The sequence below is a fragment of the Chamaea fasciata genome, unplaced genomic scaffold, assembly GCF_029207755.1.
Source record: "Chamaea fasciata isolate MVZ Bird 193981 ecotype frontalis unplaced genomic scaffold, bChaFas1.0.hap1 SCAF_4, whole genome shotgun sequence".
NCBI lineage: Eukaryota > Metazoa > Chordata > Aves > Passeriformes > Sylviidae > Chamaea > Chamaea fasciata.
The window spans coordinates 60,192,522-60,219,147 of NW_027094089.1; the positions used below are offsets into that span (position 1 = coordinate 60,192,522).

The following is a 26,626-nucleotide window of genomic DNA, read 5'->3' on the forward strand; positions in this document are numbered from 1 at the left end:
CTTACGTGCCGCTCTCCAGAAACTGAAGTGCCTGTGGTGAAGACAGGAAATCTGGAAGTCAGCAGAAGCGCTGGTGAAGGAAGGGCTCCGCCGGAGCCTCTCGGGCGGTCGGTGCTGCCGGGGCTGCTGTCCCGCGCCTTCGCCGCGGGCGGCCGCACACGCACTGCCCCTCAGCCCAGGGCGCTCCTCGGCCAGAGGCACCAGCGGGACAGGGCGGGGCTAGTGGGGAGGGGCTGGGCGAGGCGGGAGCTTCCCCGCGCCCGGCCCCCTCCTGCCGCCGCTTTCTGCCGCGGGCGACGGGGGCAGCGGCAGGCGACGCGCCGGCCCTCGCCCTTCAGCTCGGCGGGGCCGCAGCCGGCGGCACGGTGAGGTGAGGCCGCCGGGCGGGCCGCGTGGGCGGCGGGGCGCGGGCTCTGCCGGCTGTGCGCCGCCGGGCTCGGCTCGGTTGGCGGCCGTGGGGGACGAGCGGCGGCCCCGGCGGGCGGCGTGCGCGGCGGCGGTGGCGCCGGCGGTGGCGGCAGCCGGCCGTGAGGGCGGTGAGGGGCGGCCCCGCGCTGGCTCCGTCCCGCGGGCGCTTCCCGCTCGCCGCCGGCAGTGCTCGCGGAGGTACCGGGACGGCTTGGCAGGGCTTAACTGGCGTGCTTGCCAGATACTGATAGCATTTTCTTGTTTCTTCAGCTAGCCTTCCCTCTTAAGGGTCTTGAGTGGGAAACGTTGAATATTCGCGGCGGAGGTAGAAACAGTAATGTTAGAAATCAGTGCAGGTGTGGGATACTTCCTCCCGGCTACCCTTCCCGAGAAGGGTCGGACTAGGTGGCCTTCCGTGGCCTGTCGCAACCCGGGCGGTGGCCTGAGCCTATTCACCATCCTCCTCCTCCTTCCGAACCAGCCCTGTGGGAGCCTGCTCCCCGCTTTCCCTCCTGTGGGCAGAGCTGCGGAGGCCTTACCGCTGCTCAGGAGACTGATGACTTTTTAGAAGTTTTTGCCTCCAGAAGCCTTCCCGCCTCTGCTTGGAAAAGTGCTACCTCCACCTTTTCAGAAATTTTGGTTCGGCTGTTGGGTACACAGTGAGCGCTGTGTTTATCGCCTGTACGCAGGAGGTTTGCCTCGTTTTACTTCGTTGGATTCCCTTGTCAGCATGAAGATTAAAAGGAGTCGATCAGGTTTTTAGAAAATCTTGAATTGACTCTTGAGTTGACTTTTTTTGAATGGCCTTTCATCTTACACCTTAACAGCACTTTGCTCTTAAAGAACTATTTATAATGGATACTTGATTTTTTTTCTCCTAGTAGGAGGTCTGCATGTTGTACGGTCAAATCATATGTGTAGTTTTGCAGTGGGGGGGAAACGGTAGCAATTCATTGAGTTTCTCATCACATATCTAAATTTACTGTACTCTGTTTCATAATCTTCTTAAGATAAGTGGGTGTCCTATTAATTGTGATCTTAATAAGCTAGTTCACGTTATATGGGAAAAATATCAGTCATAAAATATAGTCATAAAAATAAGTGAGCGGTCAGACACTCTTGAGATAGTTCAGGTGTATAAGTTTTCTTGTTTAATTTTGTTTTCGTACACTGTATTTTCAGTGATAATACTATTATCTAAAAGTACACCTAGGCAACATGTCCAGGTATTCTAGAACATTTTATCAAGTTATTTTTGTTTAGCCAACTTCTGTCGTTGGGGTAGATGCGTACCTTAAACCTCCAGTTTCTGTTGTGCCACATACGTGTTTGGGAATTCTCTTTAACCAGATAAAGGGAATTGAGGGTGTTTGGTTATTAGCTTCTTGTAAAGTAGTCGTTTGAAAGAAGATAGACTTCTTGAGCTGAAATATGATTAGTGAACAAGTGGTTAACACTAGCCTTGCCCTTGCTAAGACAGTGCATTTTTAGGGTTTTCATAGTTTTCTGGTCTGTTACTTCTATTTTAAAATGCATTAGAAAAGGAAGACCTGAGACCTGAATTGACTGCCAAATGGTATTCCTGAGCAGGATCAGAGTGAAGTTGCTGAATGTGGTGAAAATGCCCTTCCCTTCCTGTAAAAAGTGTAATTTGATAATTTGGGTAAATAGTGACTCTGTGACATTCATCCGACGACGTATAGAGGTTTGAGTAATGGCTGTTGCTGAATGCTTCAGGGTGTTTTTCCTTTTCTTTTTGTCCTGCAGTTTGTAAATCCCTGTGAAAGGCATATAGAAAGTTTGTGCTCAGCAGGCTTGAGTTCAGTGCACAAACTTTAAATCTCCATTGGAAAAATGTTCGTTTGACCTCTTTTGACTTGCAAATTTGAAAAGAAAAACCACCCTCAGACAGTGTTGATAAGAAGTTGATAAGAAATCTATATGCTCTGTTTTATGACAGTGTACAGTTCCTTCACCCCTGTGTACAGTCTATGCAGCTTTGGAAGCAGAAGGGTTGTTGCTGGCTATAGTTGGTTCTCACCACGGGCCGTGTATAGTGGTACTTGTAAGTAGGATCATGCTGTGAGTAAGAGCCAACTGGATTTATCTTTCAAAGATAATCCCTACTCTGTATTAACTGTTTATGAAATGAAAATCGAAAGGTTTTGACTCTTTTTTTCTGCACTCCATTTCCACTCACCCAAAAAACGATCCCCTTTTTTTTTGGAAGACTGGGCACACAAATGTTTGCTCTCTGATTCACTTTTTAAAGAATTACTTATTTTTCCAATTTCATTTAATTATTTTTTTAAATTAAACCCAAGTTCTAGTGCCTTTTAGTCTGATTTAGTTGTATCTGGGTGTAACTAACTTGTCAATGGAAGAAGTTTTGTTTGACTTGCTTGGTTAATCCAGTATGCTTTAATTCAAGCAGTCACACGTAGGAATTTCATGACAGTATCTGAAAAAAACTGGTGATTTCTTCCAGAAGCTCGCTGGGAGTCTGGAAAAGAATCTGCAATAGGTGAGGATAGCACCACTGTGTGTCTGAGGGGCTTCCTTGGTGGAAGGAGGTTTACCATACTGGTCCAGTCTGCTTGGGATGGGAATGTGTGACCTCTGTGCTGTGTGTAAGCCCTTAGGTCCTTGTTGGGGCTTTTTTTTTTTTTTTTTTTTTTTTTTTTTTTTTTTTTTTTTTTTTTTTTTTTTTTCCCTTGTCTTGGGTGACTCTATTTTTTACAGGGGTTTTGGTGTGGCTTTGTCCTTCCACGGGTTGCAAGTACTCAGACCTCCAAGAAGCTGTGCCCTCACTTTTCAGGGGCTGCTTCAGCTGCCATCGGTCTTTAGATGCTGCTCTGGCTTATACTGGCTTTGTACCATGCAGTGGCTGGGTGGTGGAGGAGGTGGTTGGTAGACAGATATGCTGGTGGGGGATAAGGGAATGTTTTTGTTACCCTGACTGCTGTGTGTCTATTGAATTTTTTATCTTTTCTGGTTGTTTCTGCTCAGCAGAGACATGGTCATATGGAAGTACACAGAGCTGAACCTTCTGAGCAGAGACTTGGCTTTCCTTCTGGGGGTGTGAAATGCACCATTTTGTTTTGTCTTTACTCCTAGTGAAGTGTTGGTCTTGAGGCTTGGCTGACAAAGTTGTTGCTCATCTGTAATGGAAGATTGCTGAGTACGAGATACCCTGCTTCAGCTGAGTACAGGAAAAGAAAGAATTGCTCAGTGTGGGAAGTAAAAGTATGTTGTATGTTAATTTTCTTGAATATCTCAGAATCGAAAACATCTCCCTCTCAATGAAGCACCACTAGGTTGGCAAAACAGAAGGATGACATTTGCCATTCAGAAGTCAGGAATTTTACAAATATGCTTACTTTTACATCTGCCATGGACATTGCTGAATTTCATCTTCAGTAAAATTACTTTTGTACCCATAAAATCAGAAACTTATTTTAAATGCAACTCAAATAACTCTGCTAGACCTGATGTTTCCTGGAAAACAGCATGTGCAAACAGATTTTCATGTAAATGTGCCTATTGAGCTGACCTGCTTATCTCTCCTCCAGAATATGTGAGTGTGTATATCCATGGCAGAAAGTTAAACAGTTTTTATTTTTTAAACTGATGAGAGAGACAATATCAATATTGCAACTGAGGTAAAGTTTTGGGTCTGCAGTACGCAAATGGAAGATCCTTCTATGTCGTTCATGCCTTCCTTGTGCAAGATGTATGTGTTTCTGTAATTCATGGCTTTCTATTGGAAATATGTGCATGTCTCTGTGTGTGTTTTAATCTACTGCATCTGAATTTTTTGTCTTACGGGAAAAACAAAAAAAGAGAGCATGGTTCCTTTCCATGCCTTTGCTGCTTAGTGTTGAGCTTGCCTCATCTGTATGTCCCCATGTGGGTGTCCACTGGAGCTGTGCTGCATGTGTCCCTTTGCTGCTTAGCTGAGGTTTCCTTTAGGCAAGAAACTCAAGTCTCAGGTGTTACACTTTTTTTGCATACTTTGTTGGATTTTTTTGCGTTTCTGAAGAGGCAATATTTTCAGGAAGCTACATTTTACTCTTATATCCTCTGTATGTTCCACCCTCAAATACAAATTAGGGAACTTTTCACATGAATGCACAGATTTTTAGCCTTTGTGAATCTGGCAGTATTGTGCACTGCCTGCTGAGAAAAGAGCAGATACAGTGTGTTTTGACTGCAAAGAGGGAATTTTGTGGAGAATGCCTGTGGGCACTGAGGTACAGATGAGCTGTTGAAGGATTTAGGTGCTGGACATACAGTAAAATCTGCATTTCTGGTCTGTGTGAAGTGCTGGCATAACATTCTTCCCCTGTGTTTACATTGTATGTTCACTTATAAATCCTTTGAGAGCTGTTACCATTTATTAACTTTTAAAGCGTTGCCACCTGTGCATTGCAACAGTAGGGAAAGAGGTTGCTTTGCTTAAGAGCATGTACCTTGTACATGCTCTTAAGAGAGCTTGTACAATATATTACTAGTAAATCTACCCATTTTAGATTTAACTAGTGACTTGTGAGGCCTATATATTTGCTGTCTGCCTGATCTTCTGTGCTTATTTTTGCTGTTTTTTGTCTGCAGGAGTGCAGAAAGAAAAGAAATTAATCTCAGTTTACAAGGGAGCAATCGTCTACAAACTGCAGCCAAGATTCCCAGTGGAGTTTAAGGATTCATAAAGCTAGGCCATTAGGCTTATTAAGACCAGATTTTACCATGTCACAAAATCAACGTAGCCCATTTCAAAGAGAATTGCAACTACCCTTTGCCCCTGCTGATCTTTTAAGATGGCCTGTTTCACAGGAACAACACAAGTCTCAATAACAACCAGGAGTATCCCTGGTACTGCTAATTCATTATTTATGTTTCGTAGGAGCAGAGAAAGTAGCTGAGGATAAAAATGGAGAACACTTGGTGCAATGTAACATTGAAATCAATGGAGTGTCTGCTCATATTTATGTTAATTGTTATTTTTAGATTCTCCTTTAAATAATATGGTTTAGTCTGATTTATGTATTTATTTACAAGCTTGGGAACAAGAAGTTAGAATAGTAGTATCAGGTGGAATAAGTTGAAACTGTCCAACATTAGAAAGCAAAGTGCGAATTGCTCCTCAAACAGCAAGACTAAATTAATTTTCTGAGTAAATTAGGTAAAAAGCAATCTGTCCTTTAGCCCAGTGTTGTCTATGTAGATTTTTGGGTAGATGTATGATAAAGGATGCCTGGTTCTGTTTATTGCAGATTTTCATTATATTGTTAGGAGTATTCAAGACATCCCCCTCAAGACCATGTGAAGCTTTTTGTACAAGCTAATAATCTGCAATGACCTTTCTTTGTCTTTCAGATGGAAGTATCTAGACAGGTCAACCTTAATACATTTACCTTCCTTGCTGGGTGTAAGCCTGTCAGCTGATGCACTATTGCAAAGAAAGTTTTATTGTGTGTATAAAATAGGTGTAGTTAGGGATTCAGTATAATATGAACTTTTTAATTTGCAGCTTTCCATACTTGTTGTGGTTCTTCGGATTTGTTCTTTTCTTGAAATGGTAGGATTTGGAAACAGCTGTCGTGGGATGAAGTCTCCACCACTCCTCATGGCTGCACTCGTGGCATGCGTAATTGTTTTGGGTTTCAATTACTGGATTGCAAGTTCTCGCAGCATGGATCTGCAGGTAAGGTTCCTTTTGCTCTGTGCAAGTCATAAGCATAGTTAACAAGAAGGATGATTCTTCTTCATATGGGAAGTCAGGAACTTCATCTTGTAGGAACTTTCACAAATTTTACAGTTGTTGCTTAACAGTAGTGAGAGACTGGGGGAATGGGAGGAATACCTATTTGTACATGAGAGGAGCCCAAAACTTGACCATGCCTGTATGTGTGATACTTGTTACTTCTGCTCTCACAAAACATTCAGCTGTCTTGTGCTGTTTCAGGATAAAGATGTGACTAATGCCATCCTCTGGTTTTTTGTCCCCTCCCAACCTTCCAAGCACCCCCAACTTCCTTGCCATCGTGGCAGTAGGCAAAGCAGAAAAGGCCTTGGCTTCTGCCAGCCCTGCTCAGCAATAACAAAAATATCTTTGTATTGTCAACCTTGTGTTCATCACAAATCCAAAACAGAGCCCCATACTAGTCACTTTGAAGAAAGTTAATTCTATCACAGTCAAAACCAGCACACTCATGTCTCTAGGTTTGTCTTTGTACATGACCCATAGTATTGTATGCGTACTCAGTACAAGGAAATCTGGGTTGCTCAGAAATAAAATCTTAATTTGTGTTTCTTAATGGCCTTTCTGAAGAAGAACATGCAAGTCACATATAATAATTACCTTGTCTGATGATAATTGTATTTTTTGTGGCTGTTGAGCTTGAGTTTTAATTCTTTCTGAAGCATTTGTTCTGATACAGGGCATATGAGTGAAGTTTCTGGTTTGTGACAATATCTGCAGGACAGTCCTTCCTTGTTTTCCTCCTTCCTTGTTTTCCTCCTTCCTTGTTTTCCTCCTTCCTTGTTTTCCTCCTTCCTTGTTTTCCTCCTTCCTTGTTTTCCTCCTTCCTTGTTTTCCTCCTTCCTTGTTTTCCTCCTTCCTTGTTTTCCTCCTTCCTTGTTTTCCTCCTTCCTTGTTTTCCTCCTTCCTTGTTTTCCTCCTTCCTTGTTTTCCTCCTTCCTTGTTTTCCTCCTTCCTTGTTTTCCTCCTTCCTTGTTTTCCTCCTTCCTTGTTTTCCTCCTTCCTTGTTTTCCTCCTTCCTTGTTTTCCTCCTTCCTTGTTTTCCTCCTTCCTTGTTTTCCTCCTTCCTTGTTTTCCTCCTTCCTTGTTTTCCTCCTTCCTTGTTTTCCTCCTTCCTTGTTTTCCTCCTTCCTTGTTTTCCTCCTTCCTTGTTTTCCTCCTTCCTTGTTTTCCTCCTTCCTTGTTTTCCTCCTTCCTTGTTTTCCTCCTTCCTTGTTTTCCTCCTTCCTTGTTTTCCTCCTTCCTTGTTTTCCTCCTTCCTTGTTTTCCTTCTTCCTCTTTTGTTATTGTTTCTAACAAGCTAACCTAAAAGTAACAACATGTTGATTAAACGTGGCTCATGAGAGCTCCTTCCCAGTTTATTCAGTGAATTTGTGTGCTCTTTGTAACTGAGGCAAATAGTAGTACTGAGTGGACAGCTGAAGGAGTTGAACACCTGTTTCACCTCAGAACAGGCACTGTTCAAACAGGACACTTGCATCTATCTGGCTGTGCAGTTAAGGGTATGACTTATGACTTCTGAGACTCTGGTTATCCCTTCCTTTCCCTTCAGTCAGTGGCCTCAGGATGGTGGCTACCATTGGGTGATAACTGTGTCAATACTGCTGAAGTTTTTCTGCACAGCCATGAAGCAGCTGCTAGTGAGAAAAATATGCCACTGTCATAGTTTATCTTGGTTTCAATAACCTAGAGACACAAGGTCCTCTGATACTACTGATATAGTGTACCATCTTGTACATATCTCCTAAAGTTAGCCTGAAAATTACTTTGTTTCTGCATGGTCACAGACTCTGAATGAAATAAAAGCATAGCTGAACATGGATGGAGCTTCTAAAGCACTCTGTAGACCCATTTGTTTGTTGGCAAGACTTTACAGCTGTTATGACTGAAATGCAGTGAGTGCTTTTCCTTGCTATTCCAGCTAAAATGCAAGTCATTTTCCTTTTTTTTCTTTACCTCCTCTCCCTTATCTTGCCTTCTGTGCAGGGTAGGTGGGTCATGATATGCTACAGATTGTGGTGTAAGAAGATTTGATACATTTTCTTGGAGTCTTGAAACATGCACAGTTTTTATTATATCTAATTTTTAATCCACCTGGAATCGCCAGCTCTTTTTTCATATGGGTAGATTCTATTGATACCCCACTCCCTTGCATGTTTTTATATTCGTAGTTGCTGCTGAAGAACAATTTTAATCCAAAATGTTTAGAAGCAACATCCTGCAAAACTAAATTGGTACTTAGAAAAAAGAAGTGGGAGGGAGGAGGAAAGAATGTGAAAACGTCAGGCTTGATTCCTTAGCTATTTTCTCTGTCTTTGTATGTACGGGATGTGATGGTGTTGAATTTTCTTTTGACTGTAGCAGCTCCTTGAGCAGTCAAGAAGAATGATGATTTTCTGTTTATGAATTAATTTTTCTCATATATATCTTTGTGTTATAGTCATATGTGATTTGTTCATGTAGAAGTTGGGCAGTGTTGTTCTCCCTCCATTCTTTTCTAGCTCTTCCAGGAAATCCGATTGATTTGAGAGTTGAGTTTTCACACTGAGTTAATTTAGGGTCAACACTGAGAAGTGTTGAGCTATCAGAATTGTATGAGCTAAATTAAAAAAAATTGTTTGACCTTGTACTTCAGAAAGATTGTAGAATCTTATCTTTTTTTATGTTTATGTTTTGGGGTTTTTTTAAGCTCAAGTACTGAGCTTTTCATTTTTCTTACCTTTAACTGAAATTTTCACAGTCTCTACAAAATACGCACTCCTGTTAATGTATGTAAAACTAGGGAGGTGTGTGCCTGTGCATGTGACTAGTATCCCTGGCTGACACAGGACTTCTATGATATCAGCACTGTTAGAGCAGTGAAATTTACTATTCCTTGAATATATTGAATATTCTGGCAAGGGGGAAGCTTTCTGTTTGCTTTGGCTAATCTGCTCTTCCTCAGGGTCGAGTCATGGATCTGGAAGGCAAAGTCCGCAGGGCAGCAGCAGAGAGGGGTGCTGTGGAGCAAAAAAAGAATGAATTCCAAGGGGAGCTAGAGAAGCAGCGACAGCAGATTGACAAAATCCAGTCCTTGCACAACTTTCAGATGGAAAATGCCATCAGAGTACATCAGGAAGAGAAGGTAGGGCTTTTCCTAGCCACAGTTTTCTTTGAGATGTTGGTTCACCAAGACACACTCTGCAACAGAAAGTGATGCTCGTGTGTTGCAGCTTACAGTCAATCTTGGTGTGGTTGTACAATATTGAGAAAATGGACCTTGATCGGACCTTTTAGCTTTTGTGTATAACTTTGAAACACTAGAAGCTGCAAGTAACAGCAGTTCTGAATAAAACTCTTATCTTCTCTATAAATCATTACAATGCTTGGGTTGTCCCTTCACTTTCTTTCCTGTATACTAATGTTTTAAAAATTAAGAAAAAGAGGAAGACGCACCAAGAGATATACTCCCAAGTATATTTGTTAGCATAAATGGTTGATATTTATTTCTAAGTGCATTACAAATTTTGTGGCATCTTGTCTTTCTGCCTCCAAAACTCAGTAGTATTGGAAAGATATGAGAAGATAAGACTTCCACAGCAGTGCTCCTGACAGTTCAACTTTGCCAGGGGGATGATATTCCTTTGTGAAGAATGTGAACAAAGCTACTTAAATACCAGTGTGTGTAATTCTGGCTGCATAGTATCTTGCAAACTGGTTTGATATGTATTTTCCTTGTATTGCTGATACCACTTTGGTTGCAGTTGTTAGTCAGTAACATCACTTTTCTCCCTATTAGCAGAGGTATTTGTTTGGGAGTATTCAATTGCTTCTCCCATAGAGTCTCTTGACTGAAGTTTATAGATCAGCTTTCCAGGACTATTAAGTTCAGCAGGCTGAACAGACACATCTCGTGATGGTAATAGGTACTCTTCAGGTAGCAGGTCCACTGTGAGGGAATGGTTTGTTCCTCAAAATGTGCTGCCTGAGCAAAATATCACCAGATTAATCTTTGAAGAACTTAGGGGAACAAAAATTGAGTAAAAATGGAAGGTAGAATGTGCACATCAATGTCATATATCATTAATTTATTTTGAAATAATCTTTACCCCAAGTCTTCAAGGAAATAATAAAGCAATTCTTTTTACCTCTTTTGAGACAAATAATTTCCTTGATAATTTCTCTCTTCTCTTTGTGTTCAGTCTTTGCATATACTTTAAAAAAGGTGAGGTATAGCTTGTCTATTTATTTTTTAATGTACAAATTTTTAAAAAGATATGTCAGAATATTCAGGCAGGATTCACGTGAGTAATCAGTCTTGTCACTTCTGCCTCCTATTATTGGGTATTGCTGCTGAATGCTGTGGCATTTTCTTGCATTCTGCTTCAGTCCTACAGAGAGTGAAAACTCATGCATGAGTGAAAAAAAAAATTCAAAGGTAAGAAAAGGGCAAAGGCAATGGAATACTATGCTTCCTTTCCATAAGTAGATATCACCAGAGTTACTAAAAGACACTGAAACTGTAAAGGCTGGCCAGAGAGTTTACAGCACAGGCTAGGAAGATGGGCTGATCTTTGGGGATGGTGACAGCACTTCATCCAGGAATTTTAAGGAAGTTTGGTGAATGAAATGTTGCTTCTGCCACATGATGTGCCACCTTCTTGCTTCAAATTTCTGCCATCATATGAATGGTAGTTGGCACCACAGAATCCACTTTTCCTTGTGGTGTTTTTGAGTCTAGAGGACATATAGGAACTGTTCATAAAATATGGCATCCATACCAGGAAAAGTGTTTTACAGAACTAGAACTGCTGTTGGACATGGGGTGGAATGTGGTGTCTGGGGAAGAGTCAAAGTGGCTTCTGGAAGAGAAAATCTTTCTTCTGGAGTGTCTTGGAGTTTTCCTCTGAAAGAGTCTGTGATAAAGGTGAGGGAAACAAGTGAACACATTCACACCTGGAGTTGCAATGGCTTGTAGAGATATTATACAGCCGCGTGGTAAGATAGTAGTATTGCAAGGGTGAATTACAAGGCAAATGTTATAAAACAGCTTAGAAATACACTGGGTTAATTGTTGTACTTTGGGGGGGGGGGGGGGGGCAGTCACCAGTGAAGTTTTGGAGTGCTGTGAAAGGCTCAAAGAGGAGAGCAAAGGTCACCAAAGCTGTACAGTAATTTTTCTACAGGAATCCAGAGCGTGGTTTACAGGCTGGACAAGGGTCAGCAGAGGAGAGCCATCACAGTCATCTCCAGGATTCCAATGGTACAGAAAATGTTTGTGGCTAGGAGAGACAAGGGAGGGTTGTCCTGCATTCACTGGTGTGCTTCAAATGCCATCATCAAGTTGTAGTTCAGACTGAGCAGAAGGTAGTGCTCTTCATGTGATAGGTGGTGAAGCTGCAAGTGCGTGGCATCCATAATACCCAGTTACAGTGGGTCTGTGTAGGTTAAAAAGTAACTGGATGACCTTGGACAAACACCTAACCCACCAGTACCGAGGTGTTTGTTCTGTCTCCAAGTTCCTCAGACAGAAGAAGCTGCTGCTTGGAAAACACTGTGCTTTATGGCTGCCTTGGAATTCATTTGACTTTTCAGTGTTAGAGGTGGGATGTTGGAAAAGGTGGATTTTGGGCCCAGTCTAGTTGCAGTTCCTTCCTCCTAAGTGCTTTTCCCTCTCTCACCCTAAAATACAGTTGTTCAGTAATGGAATAGTCTATGAAGCTTGCTTTGAAACCCCAGGAAGTGATGCCCCAGGAAAGTGGTGCATTGGACTAATTTCCTGTCTTCTGCATTTTGTGACTGGAGAAGAGCACGTGCCTCACTCAGGAGACTAAAGTGGTAGGGTGAGCATGTTTGTGCCTGTGCACCATTTTGCATCAAATTCAAAATTTGCTTTTTTTGTGACACACAAACAAATATCCTGCAGTGATGCTGTTGGCTTTCCAACTCTAAGAGTAGGGAGAGCTGTGTTGTTGGAAAGCTGTGCATTTGACAAAAGAAGACGTCAGACAAGTTGGCCTGGATTCATCCACTGCAATTCAGGAATGCCTCTGATGCTGTGGCAGGAAAAAGAGGGAAAGCTTTATTCTCCTCACTAATGACCCTTATTGGAAGAAGCTGTCTAGTATCAGAGGTTAATTTACAGAGGTATGTGGAATATAAGAAAAGACAGCTTCTGAGTGCTTTTTTGTTTGTGTGTATCTATATCCATGTATAAATGTGTTTTGTATGTTAGTATCTTGTATACACACACACATCCTTGTTTTTTGGCTTCATGGGTTGCAGTCACATCTTGGATTCTTGGGAGGAGAGTAATGAATTCACCCTTTCTGGTTATAGGAGGCTTTCTCCTTGAACTGAACTTCATTTACTCTGTGAGGATTAGTACCTAGTATTTACCTAGTCAGGAAGAATGAATGCAAATCCAAATCCTGAAACTCTCAACTCTTTTACAAGCATTTTACAAACTCTATAACTAACTAGAGATCTTCAAGTCATAAATGAGATTTTGCTTAGTTCTTCTTGCTGTTCTTAAAAAGTAAAATGCTTTCGGCAGTTGTGTAGGAATGATTGGTCCATCTCAAACCTCCCACTTTTTCAGGAAGAAATTATGGTTATTCTGGCTGTAGAAGAAACTTACATATGAAGCATACTTACACGATCTGGACTTCTAACCAAAAGCAACTCACGAGTAACATTTGAGACCTATCATTATTGCAGTTTATCTCTGCTCACTGTGTCTTACTACTCTGCTGATAAGATACGGAATAATTGTAGTACTGATTTACTTTCATATCAAACCAAAGCACCAGTAAGGTATTTGTCCAGTTAAAGTCATTGTCACTAGCAGTGGAGTAATCACTTTGAGTTAAATTTGCCTTCTTTTGTGGTACATCTGTCTCTGTGCTACTTGAAGGATGGGGTCATAGAAGGTAGGTAGTCTGAACCTGTTACACTGTGTGGGCTCACCATTCACTGGGGCAGTGTAGTTCTCAAAAATTGCTCTTATAATTATTTTCTTAGGTCTGAGTATGTATAAAACACTACTGTCACCAGTATGCTTTTAAAAAACCTGCTTGAATTTTTAAGGATTAGTGTAGATTTAGGAAATGGCTTCTGGAAATCCATACAGAAATAGAATGACTAGATCAAGTAGTCTTATGTGAGCACTTGATAACAACAGTTCAGGAGTGCAAGGGGGCTGTTCCTAATCTGTAAACAATTTTGTAAAGAACAATATTCTCTGTGGTTGTTATTCAGGACTTGTAGCTTCTGGGATGCATAGAGCCACATGAGTCTCTTTGAAGGGCATAACAGGACAACAACATGCTTAATATCTCTTAACTGCATGAAAATGATTTTGCAGTTGGTAATTTTCTTTGGATTTACATAAATCATCTCCAGCCTAAATCTTGTTTTACTGAGAAGGGCCAAGATTTATGCATTCTGTGTGAAGCATGTTACTGCCCTGTTGCTCAGTGTCTTTTAACACTGGCCACAGCTGCTCTCTGGTCCCCTCCCTCTGGGAAAATTTTGATTCCCAGCACATTCTTCTGACACAAAGTACCTATTGGTATGCTGCGAGTCGACTCCACTCACTCAGAAGGAATTACAGAGTGGAAAGGTACTTTTTCCCTTTCACTGAGGGCTGTATGTGTTTTGGTTTTTGTTTTGTTTTGTTGTTTTTGCTCAGCCCGAAGAGTGTTGCATCATCTAGTTTTGGAAAAGCTTTGAGGTAAGGAAGCACTGCCTCATGTCCCATATTTGCCATAGCACAATATTACTAAATTAGCAAGATAAATCAGTATGCGTCCATTGGTACAGCAGAAGTCTAGAAGATCACTTCTGTTCAAAATACATCTTCACATGGTGGGAAGAAGAAAAAGAATGGTCTGAGGCTAGCTGAACTAGAGAGAAGGAATTTAGAGTATTTGTGGTCTAAAGTTTAGTTATTGGACTGTTGCTACCTCTCCACAGCAAAATGAATGGACAGAAAGTCAGAAGGTGCATTAGATGTACATGTTGGAGTTTTATATTAATATTCTCATATCATATGATTTAGTTTTGCTTAAATTGCCTACTATTGGCGTAACAGTAAAGTCCTGTTTTTTCACAGGGCTTTTTTTCTCCAATCTACTTGCTGTTGCCCAGTACCTGTAAAATTAATTTTGTACTCATGTGTGTCAAATACCACCCTCTTGCACTGAAATTTTAAGAAACTAACTTTACAGTTTTGGCGGTTTTGAAGGCAGAACTGTGCCATGTCATGGTGTGCATGCCCTTGTATCCTCTATGACAAAACAGAATCTGGATTGCTTTTAGCACAGGCTGTGAAACAAGGTTGAGTCTCAGATCTTTGGCAGAACCACTCTGTAGAAACAGAGGTAGTTGTTTTGGGTTCGGGTTTTGTTGGGTGCATGGATTGTTCATTTCTTTGTTGGTTTTTGTTTGGGGTTCTTTTGTTGATTGGGTGGGGTTTTTCATGTTTATTGAGGAAAAGTGCAGTTCCTGAATGGAATTCAGTTTATTGAGAAATAGGTTTAAAGGAACAATATCTCCTCCATTTTGAGCTTGAAGTTTATTTTAAGGTTTACTTCAATTGATGTGCCTCCACTGAAGTATGCAGCACAATGATTACCTTAAAGAGAAATATTGCCTTTAAAATCTTATTTATGAACTTTTCCCCTCCACACTAACATGTAGTTTAGCTGTTAATCTCGTGTCCCAGAACCAAAAAGCCTTTTTGTGGCTAGTTGTCATGTTTTAACATCAGCTGGCAATTAAATATCATGCAGCCACTTACTCACTCTCCACATCTCCCTCTATATTTTTGAAGAAAACTGTGTTGAGATAAGAACAGTTTGATAACTGAGAGGAATAAAACCCAAGAGAAACAAGACACGCACAATCCAGTTGCTCAGCACCTGCTGAATGATGCCGGACTTGTCACCCAGCAGCTATCACTGCCTCCTAGCCAACTCCACTACTTTGTCCCACTGTCCTGTGGTATGAAATGTTCCTTTGGCAAGTTTGGGACAGCTGACAGAGCTTTCTCCTGGTTTCTTGTGTACCTGCTGGCTGGCAGAGCATGGGAAACAGGAAAATCCTTGCCTTAGTGTAAGCACTGCTGAGCAGTGACTAAAACACCAGTGTGTTGCCAACATTATTCTCATGCTAATGCCCCCATAGTGGTGGGGAGTCGTGGGAGCCTGCAGGACAGAACTGCTCTTTTTCTTTGCTGGAAGGACTTAAATTAGTTTGAGTCAATCATGAAGTAAGTGCCCTGCTTTTCCCTGATTAATTATAAATGGCTGTTTCTACATGTGTAGGTCTTACCTTCCCATCTTGCTTTATTCACAGTTGGTTTTGTTCTTACCAACTGAGTTACTGATCCTGTGGCTTATCTTTGTCTTCTTTGTGCTATATTTGTGAATGCAAAGCCCATTTTTTCTAAAGTTTTAGTGTTTATGCTTATCAAACTATTTCCTTTCTAATTTCTGTTGCAATATCTCATTATGCTTTTACATTCACCACATACAGTCAGTGTTAGAAAGCACCTGTATCAGTTCAGTGTGCTTGATTCTTGATAGTAGCAAATGCTGGAGGAGTTATTGTAGTAATTCTTCCAAGGAGTATGTGTATGGAGAATACTATTTGTCACTATTCAGATCAAATGCGTTTATGTAGTTTGAAGTATGTGCTCAAAACAAAGACTTCAAAAATTTTATGTCAGAGCTTCCTCATGCATATTTCTGGATTATGTTTTATTATTTTTAAACAGTAACTTTAACTTTGTTTCTTAAGTGGAGTAAGACTTATGTAGACATGTTCTGTGGTGAATAACAAAGAAGTCTTTGGCAGCTATCATTAAAAAAAAATGTTGTACAGCTGAAGCAATATGTTTCCCACACTTGTGGTGGAAGTGTGACTTTCAGGTTTTGGTGTCTGAAGCCCTGCTGTCCACAGCATTGTCTTCAATCAAAAGACTGGGGTTTTTCTTCTTTGATAGTCATAAGGACTTCTGTGCAAACATGTTTACAAATGGAATAAGCTGGTTCTATATTAGAGTTACTGTGTCACAGAATATCACATTTTGATGCAGATAGGGTGATTTTCCAAAAGCTGGATTTTTTGCTCCTGGAGATTATAGCTATTGTTTTATGGGCTGGATGAAGTTTAAAATGTGAGTTTCTTTCTAGAACTGAGTATTGGCAGGTGTCTGCTGAGTGCTTCCCAGCAATTTTCATTCTTGGCCTGCATAAAACCCAAAAAATAAGTAATGGTTGCTTAATTTGCAGTCACAAGGTGAAAATCCGTTAACACTTGAATGATAGGAGGAAGAACGGAAGGCCTGATTATTGACTGAGTCAGATTGGAAGCTGGCAGTTGCAGTACTGTAAATTATTAAACAGTATTTCCTGCTCAAGTTAAACAGCTAACTAGAATTTAACAGGTTTTTGCCTGGACTTTTGCCCACACATTCAAGGAGATAGGTGTGGCATTGCCAAAAGGAAGTTTTATATGCAATCCAGAAATACCAAGGCAGACTTCTTTTTTGCCCTGTTGTGATTCAAAGAGACTTTTTTTAATGTGAAAGTAATTTTTTCACTTCAGCTAATCATAGTTATTGTCCTAATGTACAAAACATGTAACACTTGTATGTTTTACTGTCACGTAAGTGATCCTGGCATTTAGGGGTTTCATTTTAAGGAATCTCCCCAAAACTCCCATTCCTGCCCGCTGCTTCCCCCCTCCCCCCAAATAAAAAGAACCAAACCCAACAAAACCCCACAAATAGCTGTAAGAACATAAAATTATAAAATTGCTCTGTCATACTGATTTTTGTAGTCCACTGACAGTTTCTGGTAACGTCCAATGTTGTATTATCCTGAAGGTGATAATCCTGGAACAACCTCGCTACATTGTCCACACATTAGCAAAATTTGGAATTTCTACTATTAACTTCCTTTCCCCAATAAACCAGTGAAAACAAATTCATTTTTTATTTACCTGTTGTATGAGAAGGAACAGGGAGAGATATTAAACAATCCTACATGTGAGTTGTTACTAGCTTTTGAGTTCCTTTTTGTTTTAATAAAGGAGCATTATGTTTTCCTTGAGGTTTCACAGTGGTGTTCACAGAACAGCTGTACGTATAGAATGGTGTAGAAATACTTAGCAATAGCTGAATGACCACCTCTGTGAAGTGGGACTCTTTAAAGGGTCATCCACAGACAAATCTACCACTCTGCTGGGTGCTAGCCCATTCACATAATTGAATGCTGTACTTCACCTAATCAACTGGCTCTTACTACTGTGGCCTTTGGGAAGAAAGGCACTGACAGTGCTGTCAGTGTTTCAGAGTGACTTGGGCAGACGGAGTGGATGCTGTTACTTCTTTTTTTACTACTTTTGGACATACACACACATCAATACTAGAGCAGAAACTTTGGGGAAACAGGGGAGTTGATTTGCTGGGACCCTTGAAGAACCTTGAAGTTTTCCAGGACAAGGCTAGTAGGGGAACTGACAATGAAGCCTGAGAAATACCTTCCTAAGACTGGACTGGTTTGTTTCTGAAGAGTCAGTGGATCTCTTTTTTTTGTATTCTTAAGAACTCTTCTGCGTCAGACTTGCTAAATGTTGAATATGAGTCTGAGTTATCCTGACATCTGGCTCACAGGAATAATTTCACTTAGCCGTGACTTGATTCAGTTTTCAGGTGTTTTGGGGTATGTGTGTATATGAAATGGTAGATGGAGATTGATGAAAGAATAGACAAAACACGTTCCTATGTTGACTACCTCTTCAGAATGAGAGGGAGAACAAAGTGAGGGAGTGGAAGAAGGCCACTCCAACATGAAAGCAATTGAGAATGTAGGTAGAAAAGGCGTACAATCCAAAGGCTTCACGTTGCTTTCATGGAGTTGCTTTATGCTGAATCATTAACGCTCTCATAACTCATCTTTGCATGCCTGAATGCAGGTATGTTGATTCCTGAGTGAGAGGGTAATTGATAGTGAGCCATGATGTTTATTCTTCCTTCAAGAGATAAATACAGTAAATCTGACTGTGATTACAGTTGAGAGATTAAATTAGAAAAAAGTGACAAGTAATTTTGTATTTTTAAATTCCTTTAAGTTCTTCCTCTTTTCATTTGTGCAGTGATCCCTTCCCCCACTCCGCTTTACTGGAAAATCTGGGTTAAAATGAATGTTTGTTGTTTACGATAGGAGATCTCTAAAGCATCTAAAAGGTTTTGTTGAACTGTGATACTGTCACAATTGTGACACACAAAAAGTGTATCTTGTTACAAGTGCTTTGATAGGTGTTGTTTATAATGGTAGTACCGGTCCTTCACAATTAAAACACTGTTTTTTGTCCTGCTTCTTTTAGGCAATGCTGATGAGTAACATCACAGTAAATGATCAATTGATTCAGAGTCTACGAGGTATGTTGTATTACCCCTGTGAATCTCATATTGATTTTTTAGGACCCCTGTTTTTAAGACTTGTGTTATTCAGTGGTCTTTTGAGAATGCTGCCTTTCTTCAAGTCATGGGGGTGGTACAGGAGCTGCCATAACTTAGATATTTCATCTGCATAGCTCCAGTGAAACGTGTGACTAATCTGCCTCAACTGGAAGATTAGTCCATGTAGTCCTTGATGTAATACTCCTGACTCTTATGATGTAATATGGATAGAACTAAGTTAGTACATTTTTTCTTCATTTTACCTGGCAACATATTCTTGCATTCTGAGGTGTGGGGTCATGCATTTTAGCATCAGAGGAATTTGTAAATCCTATATTAAATAAGAAAAGTCAGTCTAATTAATTTCTATTCATGCTAGTGCTTCAAAATTGTTGTTACCAATGTATTCCTCTGGAGGTTTTTTGGAAGGAATCCTATAAAGAAGTAAGTATGTTGTGGTATTGTCTTCTGGTGTCCTCTCACAAAGGTTTCTATCAGGAAGAAAACCCTAAATCATGGATATCTCTCTTGCTAAGGAACATGGCTATAAATTGCCTATTATTCAGGAAAGCATTGCAAGCTTGTCTGTATATGACTGATAAATGAAGTGAATGCTGTTTCACACTGTCTTCTGATCATGATTTCATAGACTTAAAGATTTTCCAGACTGCAACTTAGCAGGGTTTGCAAATCAGTTTTGTGTATTCCTTAAGAGGAAAAGTAGGTAAAAGTATGCATTATACTGTTTTACTAATATATTATGCTGAAAGGTTATTCTTTCCAGATCCTGTGCACTCTTGTTGAATAAATTCAACAATTATCCATACATTTGTGTACAAAGTGTAGTTTACATGACAGATGCTTTAATTTAGCATTGTTATTGTAGATTTGTTTCTTGATGTTTCTGTTGTAGAGTCTGTATGCATATATGTGTGTTTTAATGTGTATTTTAATCCTGCTTTGACCAGAACACTTGAAAGACTTACAGAAGGAATATGGAAATCTACAGCTGGATGTTTACTGGTTTCAGAAGAACCAGACTAACCTTCAGAGGAAATTCTCATATGACCTGTAAGTATGCTCTTTAGGAAAGATGACTTCCCAAATTATAGGTAACTTGGTTATAACCCAGAGTACTCTTGTGTTAGCTATAGTTCTCTTAGTGAGTACACTTTTTTAAGGAGAAGGTAACATCTGACACATCATCTAAAATTTCTCGCAGTTGATCTTGGAGAAGAGTGTAAATTCTCCAATGTTTTCATCTCTGTGCCCAGACACTTCTTGATGTTCCTTTTATTTCAGGGGGATAAAGGTAGCAATATTATCACTTACGAAATGTGGGGGAAAATTGAAACATGAAGAGGCTAAACTGTGAAGAAATTTGAGTTAGGGTGGTGGAACACCTGATGGGAAGCTGTACCTTATTGAGCTGACAAAGGTCTTGGGAATTTCTGGTACCATCAGACTCGTGTGCTCTGCTTTACATGGCATACTTAATCATGGCTTTTTCTTGAGATTTCCCACTGAAATTGTAAAGCATGGATAACTGAAAAAAAAGTACTTATCAGTATCCTTACACTAAATACACATATCTGGTATTTCTAGCAATTGCTCCTTGGTTCTTTCTGCTCAATAATATTCTTGTTTCCTCCACCTGCCTTCACAACCTCCAATATCTTCTCCCTTGTGCATAGATGTAAAAAAGCAATAGAATTTGCTTTTTGCATGTTCTCATAATGATGTTCCATCAATAATGTAATTGTTGCAGTGATAGGTGTTTTTTCAGCAGCCATTGTTTAGCCAGGTTTTGTAGGAATTATGACTAAAAGTGGAACACGACATTCAAAGAACGTGAAATCAGCAGGCTGCACTTGAACTAAGTATTTTCTTCTTTTTGTTTTCCCCTCATTTTAGAATTAAGGATTAATACTAGTGCTTCTGTGATACTTATTGATTACCAGTAGGTTGTGACCTTTTCTTGGATTATGACTCATGTGATAAAGATGACCTAGATGGATTATATTAGTGGAGCTGTAATTTAAGACTTGTAACAGAAAATTAGAAGGAAATTGGAAACTTTTGTTTGTACCTGCCATTCAATAAGCTGTGTTGCTTATGTGTCTGTTAAGGGCCTTTTCCCCCTCTGTGTTTGTTGTGTACCATGGTTGTTAAGCACTGTCTGTTTGCTGTTTAGTTAAATGACAGACTTGAGACTCATGGACCTCTGTTGATAGTTCTGTGAATCTGATTGCCAGTGTCTTCCTTTTAAATCTGAGATCAGCAGGAACAAATAGCTCTGTATATAGCACAAATCTATCTATTTGCTGGACAGTCATGCTCCACGCGAGAGGTACACCTGTGAAGCACTGGATTGATCCACATATGCAGGGGAAGTGATACAAAGCAAATGTAGCTAGTCTGGTTTAGGGAAACGTGGAGGTTTATCACCCGTGTCTGGTGAAGTGTTTACAAGCATGGGTCTGTTGAGGAAATCACTGACAGAGCACCCCTGCTTGTGGTAATGTACCATAAAGAATCCTTTTTTGTTTAATAGAGGAAAGTTGTATTCAGACAGGATAGCTCCAAGGTCTGGGCTGGCTCAAGGTGAAGAGTGAAGCATGATGCAGTGGTAAAGATGGGTTTACTTTTATGAGGTTAAGTGTAGAGACAGGCATGGTAAGTCAGCCATGTGGTAGCTGAACAGGGACTCAGCTAGCTGGTCTGCTTCTGGTTGGTCTTGAGGCAGGTGCCCCGTTTCCTGCAGAGACTCCATGGGAGTCCATAAAGGCAATTATTTCAGCCAAGGAGCTATCCTGTCTTCACTAGTTTTGCTGAATAATACTTAAATGGTAATTTTCTATTTCTAGATTTTTTTCCTAAGTGTACAAGTGAGGAAAACAAACTTTGGACTGATTTTTCATAAAATAATTTATAGCTTCAGTACTGTGCAGCATTCACACAGTTCTAGCAGGAATATGTATTTTTTAAAACATTGCTTGTTGTGTACCTTTACGGAGGATGTTGGAATGTCAGTATTTCTCTGTTGTAGTAATTTACACAACTAACTTTACACTGTGTTTTGGTAATTGCAGAAATGGATATTTGATGGTTCTTGGCTACATATGTTCCTCTCTGCTATATGCTCTCTTAATACTGTCACTTTAAATGCTTACAAACAACCTTTTCCCAATGTGATTGTGGGCTTTGAAAAATAAGAATTACCAGAAAGACTCCAAATGTTCCTTTTAATTTGTCTCCCTTCCTCCCCTCCACATTAGGCATAAACCACTGTGTTGCCTCTCTTTTCTTCTGCCTTGCCAGGAAGGGGCATTAGACCTGATAATGTGTTTCTTCCTTTTACTTTGATTTGTATGGATGAAGGTTTTGTACCATACGTTGCAAGTTTGACCAGTGCAAAAATAGAGAGACCATATTATTTGTATAATTGAAAATGTTATATTAAAAGAGGACAGAAGTTAAATGTCTTTTTTAAACGGCACATATTGTAAATCACTCTTTTTAAACATTCAGTTACTATTCTGTAGAAGACAGTGGTAAAAGCAGTTGTGCAAATGAAATGCATAAGAACAAGATCTGTGAACTTGAAAGAAAAAAGAGTCATTGTTTCTTCTTGTACCCAAATCTTTGAAGTTTCATCTTAGCATTTTTTGGAGCAAGCTTAGTGTTTTCCATGGAGAAGTCAGCAGGAGCTATCTGGCCTTACTGGTGTAGTGTGCAAAAGGAGTGTGCATTCCTCAGCAGCTGACTTCACAACATACCCTTGGTATGTACTGTAGCCAGTGGTGTCTGGTTGTGGTTGAAACTTCTTCAGCAAAGACTAACTGGTACACTGACCCTTCTCTCCTGCAGCAGCCAGAGTGAAACAGAAGCCTTTGCACTCATCTTTTAAAATCGTTATTGAATACATTTCAATATTCCAATGGATTTTTGTTCCCAAGAACTTTGTTTGTTACATCTTTAGAAAGATTTTAGAAATACTAAAATCTAGCGTCCTTAGAAATCTCACTATGTGTAAAAAGTCTGATAATTAGTGTCATATTTTCAGACCTGACAAGTGCAAGAGTGTGAATGCAGGAGTAATCTTTTTTGGTAGGGTTGAAAGGAGAAGATGGTAGATGCTCCTGGAGAACAAGGGTACTCTCTTTCTCGTGCTGGGGGATAGGCAAATCCAGCAGCCCAGGAGGGGAGAGGCTGCACATTGGTTCCTGTGCATGCAGAGCACATCTGTACATGACCAGGTAGGCAGAACACATGAAGCATGAGTGCACACAACACTGGTAGCCTCATCCCTCTCTCTTGAGAGTGTCTCTGCTAGTACGAAAGGTGCTCTGTGTCACAGAATTAACTATGTAGTGAAGAAGAAAGCATTCCACAGAGGCTGAATTTAAGAACATTCCTTTTTGCACATTTGAAATGTCACGTTGATGGGATGAGGTGAAGAAACTAAGGCTGTCCCTGTACACTAAGGTGTTGTAAGCATGAGTAGAGTATTTACATGACAGTATCTGTCTGCTACTTTTCTTCCTTTCAAGGTGTGAACTACAGAAGGGATTTTTTGCTTTGAAAAGCAGGGCTGGAGAAGGGTCTAAGTGCAATAAAAATGTGTCGCTTGCTGTGGTAGAGTGCACATAGCCCAAAAACTCCTTTGGATTATGTAGTAGTTTATTTGCAGCTTTAGAAACTTCAACATGACTGTCTGAAATAGCTGCTGTTGCACGGAGGGTATTGACACTCAGAATAACACTGGTCAGAGCCAGAATCAGGAGAAATTCACCTCCCTTCTTAGTCTTAGTGACGGGGAGGAGAAACTTGCAGTATATCGACCATGCTGTTGTACAAAGGCTGCTGGAAAAGATTTTGAATGCAGAGAGATGTTTGCAAGGTCAGTAGCTGATTGCATATGTAAAAACTGGAAGTTACCTTTGAGTGGAAAAAACAAAGGAGAGAGGAGAAAAGGTTTTAAAATCCCATCAGACTTTTTTGCTGCTAGAAGAGCATGGAAAAGAAAATGTAGTCTGCAGCCAAGAAAGAGCCTGCTCTTCCTTGGGCAGGCTCTCCAGGGCAGTGGGTACTGACAGAGATGGTGATTTTTCACCACATTTTCCCCTTGTGTGATATACTTGCCATTGGGAGCCACTCGAAACAAACTGCTGTTCCTGTTCACAGTTGGGTCAGAACATACTTGGGGTCATATGGTGACTAGTTTCTAAGGCTTCAGTGTGTGTATTATGGGGTAGTGCGTATTTTGGTTTGTTATTCACTAGGTCTTTTTCTTCCTCTGGTATAAACTGAAAGCTATAAAACGACTTATGAAGAGAGTGGGAGAGCAGGGATGATCTTGCCCTGACAGCAGCCACTTGCCCTGAGAAACTGAGATTGACAAAACTCAGGGCTTTGCACAGGATCCCCAGAACATCCACAGGAGGGGAGAACACTGCCCTGGCAGCTTTAGGAAAAACACTGCTGCCAACGGCAGACCTTACCTAGGAGTTAGGGAGCTGTGAGGAAAGAGCGGGTTGCACAGATTCAGAAGACTGCTGTCAGAAAGGTTAAGATGCTAATGGTGCTGTGTAACTATTAAAAGTATGTAAAAGATATACAGTGCTTGCACCTTTAGGATATATTCCTTCTGGAACTTATAGTAACTACTAATGAACTCCATTTCTGTAACATGTTTTGTTACATCTTCCAGCACTGCAGTTTGCTGAAATATTGAGTTAGTGTGTTCAGTCAGCTAAGAGTAGATTACATCTGTTTTCTATTTACACTGGTACTTTTCTGTTTCCTCTTTCTGGCTAAAATCAAAATACAAATTTCTGTAATCATAGTAGAAATGCTGCAGGAATCAAAATTGATTTTAACTTAACTCAATTGGTTAGCAAAGACAAAAAGGAAAAATCATGTAGCTTGTTGAGCTAGTGAAACAGAAGTATTTTAATATCTTCCAACAGAACTTGCTTGCACTATGAATTTGTCCTTAGGACTTAGGTCAATGCCTCATTTTTTCCTAGTGACTTCTCAAATATAAAGCCAGGTAGTAGAATAAAAGGAATAATAAAACATAAAGAAAAAATAGATATATTAAAAAAATAGATAATTTTACAAAAGTATGTTATAGAAGAGTCTAGATGAGAGTTAATAGTCTTGTTCATGTTTTTTCAGGTCACAGTGTATCAACCAGATGAAAGAATTAAAAGAACAATGTGAAGAAAGGATAGATGAGCTTACAAAAAAGAGTAGTGGTGTACCACAAATCAAAGAAAACAAAGACTTCAAAGAAGATAGCCAAGTATGGTTTTGATAATTTTTGAAAACACTTTCTTTGTAATTCTTAAATGTTTCTTCACCTTTCTGCTATCTCCTATTAGCAATACCCATTTCATTAAATTTTTCACTACTTCAGCTTTCATTGAATGAATGAATGAATGGGAGATGGGGTGATTTCAAGGACAGAACAAGGAGATGTCCTGTAGGATGCTTCAAATCACTGTGTCTCTGAGATGGGCAGAATTTGAGAGGTGGTGCTGGTAGTGATGTGGGGTCCATTAAGGAATATTTACATGACTGAACTTTAGTTAACAATATCTTTTGACTTTATTAACGTACTTGCTTTGTTTCTTAAGGATGAGAAATTTCAGTTCATCCTCTTGTCTTGACATGTGATTTATTGATGCTTCTTCATTGATGCCAGATTTGGTCAGGGATAGGATTTGATTGGTTAAGCTTGATAGGGATGGTCCTGGAAAGAGGCAATCAAGCTCTTGGGTGAGAAGGCACCCAGTTTATTTTTGTACCAAAATAGCCTTTTCTTCAGGATTACTGAACAAACAGAAGTTTCAGAAGTTAGACTTTTTACATGTGACTGCAGAGGGGCTTTCCCTCTACCTGGGTGGCCTACTCTCGTTACAAAGGCAGTGGGGGTTTGATGGAATATACCCTTTTCTCTTTGGCTAAGAAAAAGCTAAATTTAATGACTTCAGAGGTGGAAAGGGTAAGGCAGTGAGGAATGAATCTTGGTTTTACAAAGAGGTGAAGAAGTGTGTGAGAAAATAGCTAAAACATCTGCCCAGAATTTCCCATAGGTAATGGTTTCAGTCTGTGTCCAGTCCTTTATGTAAAAAGGGGCAGAGAGAGCTACTGAAGTGTGTGACCATTTATCCTGGGAACCTGTGCTATATGAGAGCTGCAACATGAATGAAGCATTAGAAACAGGAAGTGCTATCCAGTTATGCCTTAAAACAAAAGTTACAGCTTTTGTCAATAGTTTTTATCAACAGTATCAAATAAGTAGATAAACCGTAAATAATAAATATATCATTTTAAGTAAATAGAACCTGCATCATTTGGAGATGATACGTTAGTTTGTCAAATATATCATTTAAGAAAGTTGTTCTAGGGAAGACCCTAATATAGGTGTGGTCAACTTAATTTTTAGTGTGGCTTTGCAACAGATTTTAATTACAATTGCTTCCACTAGATTACTTTTCTCTGTTTGTTTGTATTTGTTTGTTTGCTGTATTTTTGGGGTTTTATTACTTCCATTTCCAGTTTTGAAGATAAATCATCTTAGAAGGAACCTGAGGAGTTTGACTGAAGCCCCTCGACAGGACAGTTTCAGTCTCCTGCAGGAAGGTGCATAGTTGGAGGCAATTTTTACTCAAAGCAGATTATCTGTAAGGCAGGGCAGGTTAATCTCTTACCCTTTTTATATGTAAATGGGATGGTCTCAGATGAGCTAACTTATAATATAGCTACTGCCTAAATAATTTCTGTCTGCGTACATTCCCTAGTATTTGTGGCAGTGTTTCTTTGGCCAAGCTGTAACTTTCTCAGTTGTTTGTTTGCCCAAGAATTTCAGTCTTTTGCTTTTAATAAAAGCATACTTAGTTATAGTTAGTGCAAGATGACCCTGACAAAGTCTCCATATGTTTTTGTCCAGTGTTTTAAGCTGGAATAATTCCTATTTTTAAGATGTGCTTATGTAA

General features: G+C 40.0%; 1 protein-coding gene across 10 annotated transcripts in view; it reads left to right on the plus strand.

Moving 5' to 3' along the window:
* The first annotated feature begins 286 nt into the window (after window positions 1–286).
* GOLM1 (golgi membrane protein 1) overlaps window positions 287–26,626 on the plus strand; it is a 41,112-nt gene continuing 14,772 nt past the window's right edge. Inside the window, exons 1-9 of one of the 10 annotated variants that reach the window (XM_066181726.1) lie at window positions 309–370; window positions 679–2,473; window positions 2,840–2,932; window positions 3,526–3,654; window positions 5,939–6,112; window positions 9,114–9,293; window positions 18,545–18,599; window positions 19,589–19,691; window positions 24,804–24,930. In XM_066181726.1, the coding sequence (XP_066037823.1) occupies window positions 5,984–6,112; window positions 9,114–9,293; window positions 18,545–18,599; window positions 19,589–19,691; window positions 24,804–24,930 (594 nt within the window). In that variant the 5' untranslated portion in view covers window positions 309–370; window positions 679–2,473; window positions 2,840–2,932; window positions 3,526–3,654; window positions 5,939–5,983. Of the gene's footprint in view, window positions 371–678; window positions 2,933–3,525; window positions 3,655–5,938; window positions 6,113–8,035; window positions 8,065–9,113; window positions 9,294–18,544; window positions 18,600–19,588; window positions 19,692–24,803; window positions 24,931–26,626 lie in introns of those variants that run through there. The other 9 variants (XM_066181725.1, XM_066181730.1, XM_066181727.1 and 6 more) reach the window with 9 other exon arrangements.